This window comes from Monodon monoceros, unplaced genomic scaffold, assembly GCF_005190385.1.
Source record: "Monodon monoceros isolate NGI ecotype Baffin Bay Population unplaced genomic scaffold, NGI_Narwhal_1 Super_Scaffold_16, whole genome shotgun sequence".
Classification (NCBI taxonomy): Eukaryota; Metazoa; Chordata; class Mammalia; order Artiodactyla; family Monodontidae; genus Monodon; species Monodon monoceros.
Window position 1 is genome coordinate 34,834,358 of NW_021703772.1, and position 15,106 is coordinate 34,849,463.

General features: G+C 44.4%; 1 protein-coding gene across 4 annotated transcripts in view; it reads right to left on the reverse strand.

Annotated features, from left to right (window-relative positions):
• Positions 1 to 1,218: 1,218 nt before the first annotated feature.
• AOX1 (aldehyde oxidase 1) overlaps positions 1,219 to 15,106 on the reverse strand; it is a 70,299-nt gene continuing 56,411 nt past the window's right edge. The window contains exons 28-35 of one of the 4 annotated variants that reach the window (XM_029224677.1): positions 13,749 to 13,877; positions 12,983 to 13,057; positions 11,530 to 11,582; positions 10,197 to 10,311; positions 6,288 to 6,353; positions 4,502 to 4,690; positions 3,700 to 3,867; positions 1,219 to 2,739 (exon numbers count right to left, since the gene is read on the reverse strand). In XM_029224677.1, the coding sequence (XP_029080510.1) occupies positions 2,689 to 2,739; positions 3,700 to 3,867; positions 4,502 to 4,690; positions 6,288 to 6,353; positions 10,197 to 10,311; positions 11,530 to 11,582; positions 12,983 to 13,057; positions 13,749 to 13,877 (846 nt within the window). In that variant the 3' untranslated portion in view covers positions 1,219 to 2,688. Of the gene's footprint in view, positions 2,740 to 3,699; positions 3,868 to 4,501; positions 4,691 to 6,287; positions 6,354 to 10,196; positions 10,312 to 11,529; positions 11,583 to 12,982; positions 13,058 to 13,748; positions 13,878 to 15,106 lie in introns of those variants that run through there. The other 3 variants (XM_029224679.1, XM_029224680.1, XR_003793856.1) reach the window with 3 other exon arrangements.

Genomic DNA, 15,106 nt, shown 5'->3' on the forward strand with positions numbered 1-15,106 from the left:
CAAGAAGATCTGTTTGGGACCCATTAAGATGGAGGTGCCTTTGAGACATCCAAGTGGCAGTGACAGGCAAGTTGGGTTTTCAGAGCTGGACTTTGAGTGAGAGAAGCCCAGGCTGCAGGCAGAGAAGCCACAGGAGTGAAGGCACCCGCCAGGGAGAGGGAGTGAGATGAGGACCCACGGCTCCCTGGGAAATCCCAGCATTTATAGACGTGGGCTGGAGGAGGGGTTGGCAAAGGGACAAAAAGAGAGGGGGAGAAAGCAGAAGAAACAGAAAACCTGGGGAAGCCAAGCTGTGAGGAGCCTAAGAATGTGCCCTCCTTTGATCTGTGTCACCACAGCATCCAGGGTGAGATTTTAAAATGGGTCAGTTCGTGTTACTTCTCTGCTCTGCCTTTCACTCAGATTAAAAGCCCACGTCCTCACAGTGGTCTCAAGGCTCTGCTTGTCTGCCCCTCCCCAGGCCTGTTCCGGGCTCACAAGCGCCATTTCTGTCCACAGAGAGGCAGGCACACTCCCCCAGTGCGGACTTTGCCCCCAGATGCTCTGACGTGCTCTTCCTCCAGGTACCTTCTTGGCTCAGACCCTCACCATCCTCATCCCCAGACCTACCAGCTGCAACCAGCTGCAGGCCTCCCTCACTCTCCGTCGCCCTAACCTGCTCTACTTGCATTGTTCCCTCAGCACTGGGCTCCATCGATCACACTCTGTAATTCAATTATATTTGTTATTTTCTGTCTGTCTCCCCTGACTAGATTATAATCTTCACAAGGGCAGGGATCTTTGTTGACTTGGTTTACTGTTATGTCCTAAGTGACTAGAACAGCACCTGGCACATAGTAGGTGCTCCATAATCATTTGTGATATGAATGAGAAAGTCTGCTCTTTAAAGGGTTTTAATGTAACCATGTGTAACCATAATAAGAATGACCTTAGTCTTTAGTCCTAGGTCATTGAAGAAGTTTTGCCGTCTTACCTGGCTCTGGGACAAGAGTCAAGAGTTGCAAGTGTGACAGGGAGAAGATATTATACTCTAGTCTCTAGTCCTTTATACATCAGTGCTGATGTTTGGAGTTTTTCAGTGATTCTGTCTTGCTGCTTTGAGGTTTCCTGTCACTAAAGGCCACTGGGATATATTTCTTATGAATCTCACAACTTCTCACTCTTTTCCTTGTTTTCTGTTTCTCACATACCATAAAATTCACTCTTTTAAAGTGTGTGTAATTCAGTGGTTTTTAGTATATACACAGGTTGTGCACCCATCATCTCTATCCAATTCCAGAACATTGCCATCAGCCTGAAAAGAAACCCTGTACCCATTAGCCATCACCGTCCCATTCCTTTTTCCCCTCAGGGCCTGGCAACCATTAATCTACTTTCTGTCTCTATGAATTTGCCTATTCTGGACATTTCATAGATGGAATCATACTATGAATATGTGGCCTTCCGTGCCTGGCTACTTTCACTCAGATAATGTTGTCAAGGTTCATCCATGTTGTAGCATGTATCAGTATTTCATTCACTGTATGGCTCAATAATATTCCCTTACATGGATAGAACACATATATCAGTTTATAGAGTTGGGCTGTTTCCAGTTTGGGCTATTATAGATAATGCTATGAACCTTGGTGTACAAGTTTTTGTGTGGACATACGTTTATCAATTCTCTTGGGTATATATGTAAGAGTGGTCATATGATAACTACGTGTTTCGCTTTCTGAGGAACTGCCAAAGTGTTTTCCAGAGGACCTGCACCATTTTCATTCTCCCCAGCAATGGATAAACGTTCCAATTGCTCCACATTCTTACCAGCACTTACTGTTGTCCATCATTTTGATTACAGCTGCCCTAGTGGGTGTGAAATGATATCTCATTGTGGTTTTGATTTGCATTTTCTTCACGACTAATGAGTTTGAGCATCTTTTCATGTGCTTATTGGCCACCTGGATGTCTTTGGAGAAATGTCTATTTAATTCCTTTGCCCATTTAAAAATTGGGTTATTTATCTTTTTATTGTTGAGTTGTAAGAGTTTAAAAATATATTCTGCACAGTAGATCTTTATCAGACATACGATTTGCAAATATTTTCAATATTTTCTCCTGTTCTGTGGTTTGTGTTTTCAATTTCTCATAGTGTCTTTTGAAGCACAAAACTTTTTAGTTTTGATTAAGTTCAATTTATCTGGTTTTTTTTCTTTGGTCCTACAGACTCTTTAGACATAGTGCCTAGATCCATTCTGACAAGAAAAAGAGGGTGTTAGCAGATGGGGACAAATGAGAAAATGACAACTTTACAGTTCATACTAATAAAGTTACTTAGAAAACCACCTTTCACTAGACAGTATAATTTCTGTTGGTGAATACAAGCCAACTATGAATTACATATAAACCATCATCTTCCATTCCATTCAGCTGGATGGATTTAAGGGACAGAATAATAAAGAATACCATTCTAGAGGAAACCAGTTAGCATTTATGCCATTTAAAATATGATTTCTAAATTGCTTAAGCATATCTATCAAATTCCAAATGGAACATTTAAAATCAGCATCCTATAAAAGCAATACTCTGTGAAATGATTTCTGAACTGTGAAAATTTGTCTTTCAGACCCATCATCCTAGAGCATTGAGACTGGATAGATTGCTTTGTTGGAAGAGCCACCCCATCTTCACCAGAGGTTTGTATTTGATTCATATGGGTACACTCCAAGGAACATAGGATCCAGGTTCATCTCTTGGAATCTGGAATAAAAGGACAAGTTTGGATGTTTGCAACTTGGAAAATGTTTGTGATGTGTGACAAATAGCAGACTATAAAATAGGATAAAAACCACCCAGAGGGTGACCAGGACAACGAGAGGTCTGGCCATGACAGTATGAGAAACGTGGAGGAATCCAGGAGGAGACCAAGGGTCGGGCGAGGCAGGACAGCTATGAGAGTCATCTCATGCTTGAAGAGGGACAAAGGAAAGGTGGAATCAGCCTCTGTGCTTCTCCAGAGTGAAGCAGCGATTCGTGGGGTTTAGGAAGAGCTATAAGGGGTACCATGAAGAGCCCTCATGAGAGGAGGTATAGGACGGGGCTCTCCCCTCAGTATAAGGAATAACTTGTTTACAGTCAGAGGAGTCACTGTCAATGGCATGACCTCCTCCCACAATGAAAAATCCCACTGGAAACGCCCAAGGAGAGCTGAGATGTTTGCTCAGCCGGAGGGGGCGGGGCGGGAGGGGGGTTGGCTTGCAGGAGGGATTCCTGCTGCTGGGGGTTGGGAAAGGGCCCATCCTACTTTGTGGTTCAAATGAGGAATGGCGCATACTCCCAGTGGTTTGGAAGGAAGTTTAGTCTGTCCTCTAAACTTCCTTCCGAGGAAGTTAGATTGTGGAGGTGGCCCAGATTCTCGGCCTGGGATTCTTGGGTTCAGGGCACAGTTCCTGAACTTTATCCCTGACTGATGTGTCCTGGGAAGGGAACAAAACTAATAAGGAGGAATATACAATTGATGAGTGAAGAAATGAAGAATGAACCTTTCTTTTTTAGTGGTGTAGAACTGAGCCCCACTGCAGGCAGGCTGCTCTCCTGCTCAGATGTCTTCAGGATTCCTGTCACCACTTCTTCCGTGGAAAACCACCACGGTGGGTTAATGAAACTTAACCACAAGGACAGGGGAAAAAAACAACTCAGACTTGCATGAGCAGAACATACCATTTTTGTGAACTTGTCTTCACAGGCCATTCTAATCTTCTCTGGGGTCAGTCGACTATTGAGCTTCAACGGTCCCAACAGCCCTCTCTCCCGTCGTGCTGCACTTACCGCGTCCTGGATGGCGAAAAACACCGAACACCCCAGGAATATCCCAGACTCTCCCAGACCCTGGAAGGGAAACAAGTCAACTAGATTATGACTCTCTCTTTCCCTCTCTGTATATATATACCTATGTATGTGTATTATGTATATGTGCATCTATAGGTACATATGTGCATGTACGGGTACATAAAATATTAAATATTACATGTACAACTTTTTCCTTTAAAAAACTAATTCACTATTTTAACCCAGTATTCCCATTCTTAGGATTCCAGCCTAAGGAAATGATCCCAAATGGAGAAAGCAGATATAGGCATTAAGGTGATTATTGGCATGAAGATGAAAAAATCAGACAACCTGATGGTAACAGTAGTTTGTGTTAGTCTCCACGATTTGGAGTATTTTTTTTAAATTGTATAATGTTGTTAAATTACTTTAAAATTAAAATGTTTTGGGAGTTCCCTGGTGGTCCAGTGTTTAGTACTCCGTGTTCCACTGCGGGGGGCACGGGTTCAATCCCTGGTTGGGGAACTGAGATCCTGTAAGCCGCATGGCGGCCAAACAAAAAAAAAATGTTTAATAGGGCTTTTTTCCCCTACAATCCTGGCAAACCCCCCAAACAACCAAGAGATGACTGTAGCCCCTCCCTCCTGGCACAGATATCACGTAAACATGCATTTATTCATAGAGCACAGCTTACCTTAGATGAATACAGGGTACTTGAGTTTTCAGACGGAGGCAACAAAGAAACATGCAACTCCGTGGGGATGTCACAGATGGCAGGAATCTTATATTGGTTTGGGCCCCGAGTGTACAGGACCCCCTGAGGAGAATAATTCAGTTCCTCTATTGTATAAAGTCCCACGCCTTGAATAAATGCACCTTCAATCTGAGGCAAAAAATAAATAAAAATAAAAATTTCCATATATGAGAAAAGACAGTCAACAGTAACATTTCACCTTCTTGCTGTTAGTCTGAATCTTAAAAATGAAGTTGAAGGGGGTTTTCAGCATGTCTTGGAGTATGTCTCCAAATGTTTACTTACAAGTTCACCTCGAAGCATGTCTGAACATCTTAGCGAACGCTAAGTTCACTCAAAGGACTTGAGTTCGAATCTCAGCTTGGCATTAAAATTGCAGCTCTGGAAGAACCCTCAGGGAGCCTGTAGCCCAAATGCCCTGACTTTTTCTGCCTACAAGGCAGATGAAACGCTCTCTGACTGGTTGGCCACAGACCCCAGCACCCCAGGAAAGACTCTCGGGGCTCCGGAACCTTAGCAGCTCCTCACTCACGAGCCTGCTGGCCTCACATCTCTAGACTCAGTTTCCTCGCTTGTAACATGAAGGGTTTGAACCGTGTGCTTGCTTAGCTTCCTTTACAGGTTTAAAATGCTCCAGTTCTTAGATGTCAGCACGTGGACAAAATTACCTTTCCACACAGACTTCTTTTTTTTTAATTTTTTTTTTGCGGTACGCGGGCCTCTCACTGTTGTGGCCTCTCCCGTTGTGGAGCACAGGTTCCGGACGCACAGGCTCAGCGGCCATGGCTCACGGGCCTAGCCGCTCCGCGGCATGTGGGATCTTCCCGGACCGGGGCACGAACCTGTGTCTCCTGCATTGGCAGGTGGACTCTCAACCACTGCGCCACCAGGGAAGGCCCACACAGACTTGTGATTTCTGAGTCTCTTCTTCCTTTTTTCCTTCCTGTGGCCATATTTTCTCCACCCATCTCCATCCTCACTTCTATCTATTAGCAGAGATGTTCTTCTCTACCACGATGTTAGAGGAAGCTTCCTAACACTCCAGACTGTTCCCCGGGCCAAGTCCCCTCCCCCTGCTAAGTGAGGTGCCTGTCTTTGGAGGCTTCCACCAGCCCGGCCCTCTTCTGCTCCCTACCTCCAGCCTCACATCCTGCTCCTGGGACATGGCTGAGCGCTGCCACCAGCCTCTCCTCACTGCCAGCCATGAACACAAGGTGTGCAGAATCTTAGCTCTCTCTTTAGGTTGATTTCCTCCACTCTCCTCCCACCCAGAACACCTCTTCCCGATCATTCTTTGACTACCTGGTCCACACCACTTCCTCCCGGAAGCCCGCTTTGACTTCTCCAACCCATACATTCTTCCCGTTCTCCAGTCAATGTCCTAATTGGAGAGTCCCTCAGACTATACGCTTCATTGCAAGTAGGGAGCTGAATGGCCCACTGGGGCTGAGGCAGGTAAAGAAAGTGAGGGAAGCTTCCAGAGAGCATGTGACTCTCTAAAGAAGCAGCCAATCAACTTTTCCTCGTGGAACTGAAACACCTTTGTCCCCTTCCCTTTTTTAAACACTAAGAGATTTGAGTTCCGTGGCTGTCCTGAATGGAAAGATTCTGAATAAAGGGATAGAATAAGAAGACGATGAACAAGCCAACGGGATGTGTTGCTGGCAGATCCCCCAGAAGTTTTGACTTTTACAAATAGGGAGTCAGGAAAGTCAGTTCCACATACCTGGCCTACGTCAAGGGCCGGATTTATACTGCAGCCAACATCCATGACAATGTCTGTTCTGATGTTCTAGTAATTAAAAAAAAAAGTAAAGACGTTTAGTTTAATGAATACAACTTGGGGAGACAAAGTCGAGAAGCAGTTCCTGTCAGGATGGCATTGGAAAAGAACCTATCTTTGGGCCACATTATATTTCAGGAGAAAGAAGCAACAAAGTTTATTATGTGTAACTTTCAAAGTTATATAAATACTCAACCAGCTTAATCAGTGATTTTTTTTTTCTTGGAAAAAATAGGAGAGAAAAATATTTACTTGACTTTGATTCCAGCTGAGTGATGTAACATATTCAGTTTAATCCACTACAACAAATAGAACATATGCCACAGAAAACAGGAAATGTCTATGGCCCTCCTGATCCTTGTTGCAAAACTCTGTGGCTACCACACAACCCCACATTCAGAGTCCAGCTGGCTGGGTGACAGTTGCTGAATCAAGAGCTCAGGGCACATCAGCAAAAAATCTGTTATATGCTATTTTACATTTTTCAGTTTTAGAGCAGAGCAGAGATTAAATCTAACATTACCACCTTGGTGACCAAAAGTTCTCTGATAACCTACAAATGAGGAGAAGGACAGCAGGCCCAGCCAGCCTGGTGGTGACACCTTTGCTCCCCAGCAGGTCTGTACCTTCTTTTCTGTGACATATGGTCTTTGTCATGACAGATTCTACTTATAATTATGAATGCAACAAAGGAAACCCAAGAATTTCCTTATTTGATCTGGGACTTTCATCTAGCATTTTTCTTAAGTAAATTAGATAGTGATCTAGAATGTTTTACTATGATAAAACTTCAGGTACCCACCCATCTTGTTTAAAGACACAGTGAAATGTAAATTTCTCTTCCACACAAGTTAGCAAGGCTGGTGGCCTCTTCTAGGAGACCAGTGGCCTCAACTGGAGGCGAGCAGGGATGCTCTCAATTCTGCAGTGCTAGTGAAGGTTTTGCTTTCAAGGCTGTGGACTTACTGCTGTCTGCATTGTCATTTGACAGGGCTGCTCTAGGCTGTGGCAGCCAGACTCCACGATGGCCCTCGATGGCCCCCACCTCCCCGTATTCACGTCCTCATGCAGCCCGCTCCCGCACTCTACCAGGGGTGGCTTGTGTGGTCAGTAGGATATGGCAGGAGTAATAGTTCATCACTCCGAGACTAGGCTGACTCTGGCTTCTGTCTTGGGTTTTATCTTAATCGCCCATACTCTCTCTCTCTCCTCTTCCTTTGGACCAATCCCTCACGGGGAACCAGCTTTCACGTCCTGAGGACACTGAAACATCATATGGAGAGGTCCATGTGGTGAGGAACGGAGACCTCTGGCCAACAGCCCGTGAGAAACTGAAGCTTCCTGCCAACAACCAGGCAATGCAGCTTGGAATCGGATTCTCCAGCTGCCACTGAGCCTTGAGATGACTGCAACCCTTGGCGGTAGTCAACAGCTTGGCGGTAACCTCATGAGGAAACCCAAGCCAGAATCACCCCAATAAGCCACTCCCAGGTTCCTGACCCTCAGAAATGGTATCAGCTGATAAATGTCTGTTAAAGCAATTCCATCAATATGAAGAGAATTTCTGAAAAACAGGCCACAGGGAGGTCCCTTAGTGGGATGTCACATTATGGCCTTTTGCCTTGGGGTGATACCTAACCTGAGCCTCAGATCTAGCTTCTATGAAGACATCTGATAAGGCTGTCTCATGCATCTCTTAGGATTGTTCAGTTAGGCTTCCCTGGTGGCGCAGTGGTTAAGAATCCACCTGCCAATGCAGAGGACACGGGTTTGAGCCCTGGTCCAGGAAGATCTCACATGCTGCCGAGCAACTAAGCCCGTGCACCATAACTACTGAGCCTGTGCTCTGGAGCCCGCGAGCCACAACTACTGAGGCCGCATGCCACAACTACTGAAGCCCTTGCACCTAGAGCCCATGCTCCGCAGCAAGAGAAGTCTCTGCCATGAGAAGGCTGCGCACTGCAATGAAAGAGTAGCCCCCGCTCGCTGCAACTAGAGAAAGCCCGTGCACAGCAACAAAGACCCAATGCAGCCAAAAATAAATAAATAAATTTATGTAAAAAAAAGATTGTTCAATAAATTATAAGAGCACACCTTAACATTTAATACCAAGGCTAATTATTACCCTGTTCTTAGATCTTAACAAGACCAAGGCATATGCAAGACACAAGGAAACCCAAATGATTACGTTTTCACCAACATTTTCTTCGAGGGAGGGGGGATGTAGAAATCAGTTAGCATCAGAGGACTTTCTACTGAACTCCCTAACACAGGACAGCTACTGTAGCATGAAAAGCATGCTTAGAGAGATCATTGTCTTGCCCCAGTCCAAGTTTCCCCAAAAGTAATCTGGTTTGAATCAGAATCCTGACAAGCTAGATACTTGAATGGGCAGATTCAATAAAGGTGTAGGTTCAATAAGGGTGTATATAATTTCAAAGATTAGGCTGACTACAGTTTAAAAACATACAGGCTGGAGACATATTAAATGAAAACATATCTGATCATAATCCAAGATGCAGTCACAAAGGATGTTTGGAAATATCAAGAACTAGAGCTTGCCTCTCGGTAGCTTTTGGGCAGATTATCACATGACAGTTGTGAGGGTATCACAGTCCCATTTAATCCATCGATGATCATTTATTGTTATTGATAGTGGCAAGGGGCTTCATTTACCCTCAAAGGCCCAGCTACAAGAGGAGAAACTCTGAGTCCTTGAAGCAGGAGTGTGTGTGTGTCTCTGTGTGTGTGTGTGTGTGTGTGTGTGTGTGAGAATCTGTGTGAGCATCTCCTCATAGCATTTCTTTTTTTTTTTTTTTTGCAGTATGCGGGCCTCTCACTGTTGTGGCCTCCCGTTGTGGAGCTCAGGCTCCAGATGCGCAGGCTCAGCGGCCATGGCTCACGGGCCCAGCCGCTCCGCGGCATGTGGCATCTTCCCGGACCGGGGCACGAACCCGTGTCCCCTGCATCAGCAGGCGGACTCTCAACCACTGCGCCACCAGGGAAGCCCCATAGCATTTCTTAAAAGCATAAGGATGCTCTTAAACTATCTAAAAAGCAGGATCTAGGTGGACAAAAGATATCAAAAGCTGGCCACTAGCTCCCCTGGGCTGGCCCTTGGTGCTTGTTAGCAGATTGTGGATGCTTATGAAATCATTCAAGAACGCCATATGGGGCTTCCCAGGTGGTGCAGGGGTTGAGAATCTGCCTGCTAATGCAGGGGACACGGGTTCGAGCCCTGGTCTGGGAGGATCCCACATGCCGCGGAGCAACTGAGCCCGTGTGCCACAACTACTGAGCCTGCGCGTCTGCAGCCTGTGCTCTGCAACAAGAGAGACCGCGATAGTGAGAGGCCTGCGCACCGCGATGAAGAGTGGCCCCCGCTTGCCACAACTAGAGAAAGCCCTCTCACAGAAACGAAAACCCAACACAGCAAAAATAAATTAATTAATAAACTCCTACCCCCAACATCTTCTTAAAAAAAAAAAAAAAAAAAGAATGCCATATGATGGCATTTCATGCACGAGGAAGCCCCCTGTAGGCTGTTTCTACATCGAAGCCCCCTGTAGGCTGTTTCTTCCTTGAAGCCCCCTGTAGGCTGTGTTTCTTCCTTGAAGTGATTTTTTTTCCTGATTCCATTTGAAAGAGCAGGGGAAATAAAGAAGAGAGGCTGCCAGTTGTTTTCCACATAAAACACTGAGGCGATTGCTGAGCTTCTATTTTCCTTGGTAAAACAGACAAATTATCCCTAGGCCGATTACATGGTGCCTCTCTGGTGCTCAGACAGATGGAATATGTGGAAAATAGATGTATCTAGAGTTCAACTTGAAGGCCTTCCCAATTGGTACTGACCTTATGAGCACCTGTCAGACAGTCTATCTCAACCTCGGAACAGGCAGCTCCATAAACAAAGTATTCGAAAGGACGGCCTTCGCCTGTCTCCCAGTTCATGTTCGACTCATAACCCCTGGAGGAAATAGAATTCTTGAGGAGCGTTGTTAAGTGATCAAGTCCCCTAATTGCAGACCACAATGATTAAACAGACCCGTTAAGAGCTGTGCTCAATTTGTATGCACAGCAAACCAGAGGAGTGCACATGTACAATGGTGTGTAGCACATAATACGTGCAATAAGTCTGCTGAATAAATAAATATTTACTTCTTACTTGCTTTGCCTGATAAAAACATGAAACCACTCCCTACCACTGACTCCTTATGCTTCGAAGTTAACTGCTGACTGTATGGATATTCATCCTATTGCTTTTGGCTAATATTGGGTCATGTAATCCTATCGTCATCAGATGTGGGGGATTCCACCTGGATTTTACACCAAACACTACATCAAAGGTGCACACTTGGCAGTTCACCCATCTGCTGGCTCTAGGATTCAGCCTTCTGTGCGAGGGATCAGGCCCCTTGGCTCTCATTCTGTGCCACTACTCTGGTCGCTCCATCAGGCACCATGGCCTGCTCTGTTCCTAACTGTTCTTTAAGAACACCAAACAAATGCCATGGTAGAAGAGAAGCATAGGCCAGCAGCTTGCCAGTACTTTCTACCCTTCTCTCCTCTGCTCCGCCCAGTCTGGAGGGGCTTATTCCTGAGAGCCAATTCCTGATAGCCTGGGACTCCCATGACAAGTGACAAAGAGACAAAATCAGGTATGACTCTCTATATCACTCTATTCTCTGATGGCTTCCACTCTCCATTAAAATAACTCGATAAATTGATAGATTCTTTTCCAAAGTGTCTGAGTTCTAGTTGTGCCACATCTTGACAACACACAGTTATTGTCAAATTCTTATATTTTGCCAATCTAGAAGGTGTGAGATGGTATTTATCTTATTATGGGTTTAATTTGCATCCCTTTTCCTTCATTTCCTAACTTAAGGGACACACTGAGTTTTCAACAAAAGGTCAACCACTGTTGTGGGTTCCAAGCACTAACCCCCAGGTTAGTACTTCCCAGTATGATCTGAATCATCGATTCAGCTGTATTTTATTTCTGTGTCTATTTTTTCCCAGGCTTTCTGGAAATTTGGATTAAGTAGCACCTAATTGTTCTTTATAACAGTGGGTTAACACAAGGTACAAAATCATTTTTTGCCAAAATGGCAAACAGAAATGAAACCTCCCCTCAAGATACCGCTGCCATTTTCCATAGCATGCGATTGAAAGGACGATTTACCTGAAGTATCCAGTAGCTGAAAGACTAATGCTTTCATCAAAAGCAGCCTGTGCCTGGGAAAGAAGAATACAACGTGATGCGATAAAGATGTTTAAAGTAAGAATCACTCGAGACTTCAGTATTAATTTTACTCTGTGTTAAATAAAGTGATCAGTAGTAAAAACTAGGAAGGACCAAGTTTAATTTATTCCTTTCAGCATTTTCCATCTCTATAGGCATTTATGGTTCACTGCTTGTAGGAATAGCATTTGTTCAATGCATATCATCATAATAAATGACTCCCATGGTATGTTACACTTATAAATTGGACTATTGGGGGCAACACATGTTCTGCTTATGAAGAATTTCACTCAGTCACCTGGAAAGACTTAGCCTATTAACACAGAACATTTCAGGAAAAAATGGGTGGTCAGACATTTAATTTTAATATCATGTATCCATAACAGACTTAGGAGAGGGGTACAATACACCAAAAGGCTTCTCCTGACTCTGCAGTGTACACAGTTGACTAAGATACAAAATGATGCCCCCAAGTCTGAGAAAGAAAAATGTGAGAAGTGCAACCATTACAGAGGAAAGTGGGCTGAATGACAGCATTTTTTGATGGTGGAGGACTGACTCTCTTGCACTGCATCTCTGTCCATCCTTCTCCAACCAGACTCTCTCAGGAAGCACTGGGCAAAGGGCAGAAATAAATATGCCCAGAAAGGATTGAGAGCTCCTATAAATATGAATTATAGAATGAATCCTAACTCTATGGAATAGCAGGAACCATTTCTAAGTAAGACTCTCCAATGTTATTTCCTCCACACCAGTGCTTTAATATGACTTGACATCCTAGAACTGTCAGCCTTCAGTGGGTATCCATTCCACACCACCTGGTACTTTAGAACCTGTTACTCTGAAAAGTTTCCTAGTTGCCTTTAGAATGTGTGTCTTCTCATCCAATTAGATTTTAGGTAGATGAAAGGAAGCAGTTGAATATTTCCATTCCATTTAGTGCCTACTACTTGCTGACTATATACCCAAATGGCTTGGTTTCCTCTGTCTAAAGGGCGCTTATATGATTTTTACTTTTATAAAAGGATTCTAGCGTTATCTTCCAATTTTAGGAACAGGGGAACCCCCCAAAAAAGAACAAATAGATGGACTGCTATTATCTAGAAAATACCTAGATTCCTTAGGAAGAAACATTAATTAATTCTTGATTAAAACAAGAGTTCTGGACACAAGAACCATCTTTTCTCTAATAGAGAATTGTCCCAGATGTAGGAGTTCCTCCATCATGCTGTGATAATATCTCCACATGCCGAGAGCCAAAGGCTTCTATTGATCATGATGTAACTGCAGTACCTTTTAATGTGCCCTTTCTACTGGTATTTGATTCACACGTCTCACTCTCCTCTCTCCTTTTTTTTCCTAACATACAACACAAAGTAACAGCGGTTCTCACCCAGTCCTTCCAAGTGCCTCCAGGATTCTTGCTGATGATGGGTTCAAGGCGTTTTAGAAGAGTTTGACAAGCGTCCTAGGGATTATTTTTTAGTTAAAATTATGACCATAATGTCACGAGAACAACAATTTCAAAAACACACTATTATGTGCTGTTATATAGGCTTATTTAAGAGGAGAAGGAAGACACCAACCCCGTAAGAGGTGGGGTGAAAGGTCTCATGGGGTTGGGGGTGAAGCATGAGCTGGTCTTAAAGACAGACCGCCTGGGATGGGGGCCGTGTAAGCCCTGCTAAGTGGTCAGGACTTAACAGAAAAGCTGTTGATAAACCACCGGTCACTGTTTTTAAGCACAGCACGGTCAGATTTATTTTGTGGGAAAGCTTTCCCTGGCTGCAGGAAGCCAGAGTGAAAGGCAATGAAGCTGGGGTGGACAGACAGAGGCTCGCGATGGCCCTGACAAGAGGCGCAAGTTTGAACCAAAGCAGCCGTGGTACTGCAACCTGGAACTGGAAAGAGACATTTCTGAGTAGAACTGATAAGGCTTGGGGACCAGTGAGCTTTCAGGAGTGAGGGAGAAAGGAGGTGGCATCTCCCGCTCAGGAGAGTGGCCAGTCCTGACACTGACTGAGCCCCCGACTGGGGGAAGGCGCAGTTTTCCCCAAGAGGGTGTGGGAAGGAGACAAGAGCTGGGTTGATTTGCAACATCTTCTGAGCTCCAGCCTTGACGGGGTTCATGATTTGGGTGCCACTGCAACGATTTTTACCTTTACTGCCAACCCATTGAGATCGGCCACCACGGAGCCTCCAGAGATGTTTGCATTAGGGACGGTTTCTGTGCTTGTTCCCCGAAGGTGGATGTTGGACAATGGCATCCTTAATTCACGACTGGCCACCTGGATTTTGGAAGAGATCTTCTTTCACTTTTCTTTGGTTAGTCATAGACCCGTGCACTTAGCATACGATAGCATGTGTGTGGAACACCCCCATGCCCAACTGGAACAAGTGGCAGGACCACGAATTCTTCCAGCCACAAGAAGTTCCTCTTGTCTAAGACCCTGTCGCTAGTCTGGCGCCCCAGCCCTGAGCACACTTTCTTGTTCTTTGACTTTCTTTTGTGCAACAGCACCAGGAAGAGGAGGTGAGGCCCCAAGCCAAGGCAGGAAGAAATGTTTCATGTTTTCATCATCATGAAATCAGCACCTTCAAGGCCCCTCCTACCTCTGCACTCTGCAAAATTCTAGCAAATCTGACTTCATCAGAGAGGAGATGCCTTATGCACATTTCTGGAGATGCTCCAGGAAGAGAGGATTTCTGAGAAAGGACAATGGCTTTGTTAAAGCAGCTGCACCAACCGGAGATGCCAGAAGTACATGGTGCCAGTGCCACTGGCCAACGTAAGGACTTAGCTGGCTGCTAGGTTCTTCCTTTGTGTTTAACGATGGGGCAAAATCATACTACTCATCTCAGCTGGTCCCACATTCTCTTTCCTGCTAGCAGTATGGCTTAGTTGAGTTTGTCCACAGTTACCACAGGGGCATACGGCATACAGAGCCCTCCCCATCACTGGCTTTCAGAAGACCGCCTACACAAAGTGCATAGGCTTAGAACAGAAAGGTTTCTGGCGGCCCAACAAGGAAAACACAGAAGTCTCACCCCAGAAAGGGGGACAGGTATGACCACACAATTCTCAAACGAGTGATAACATGAAATAAAACATATATTCAGCACCTCTATGATCAGAAAAGTGCAAATTAAAGCAATAATGAGATACTTTCCTCTATTAAATAGATAATTTAATAGAGGAAATAATTATAAGTTTTTAAATGATAAAAGCTTATATATTTTTAAATTATAATTTAAGTTTTTTTTTAAACAATCCATAATGTAAAATGTTGGGTAGTGGTGAAATGTGATGGATACTTTCTGGAAAACAATTTGGTAACGTGGCAAGTGACTTAAGATATATTCTGTGACCCAGTAATTCCATTCCTGGAATTTATTTTTTAAAAAAATCATTGGTTTGATCACAGGTTTATGGACAAAAATTTCACTGAAGTGTTCAGCAATTGGGGATGGCTAAAGAAATTATACAGACATATACATGCAGCATTAAAAATCATGA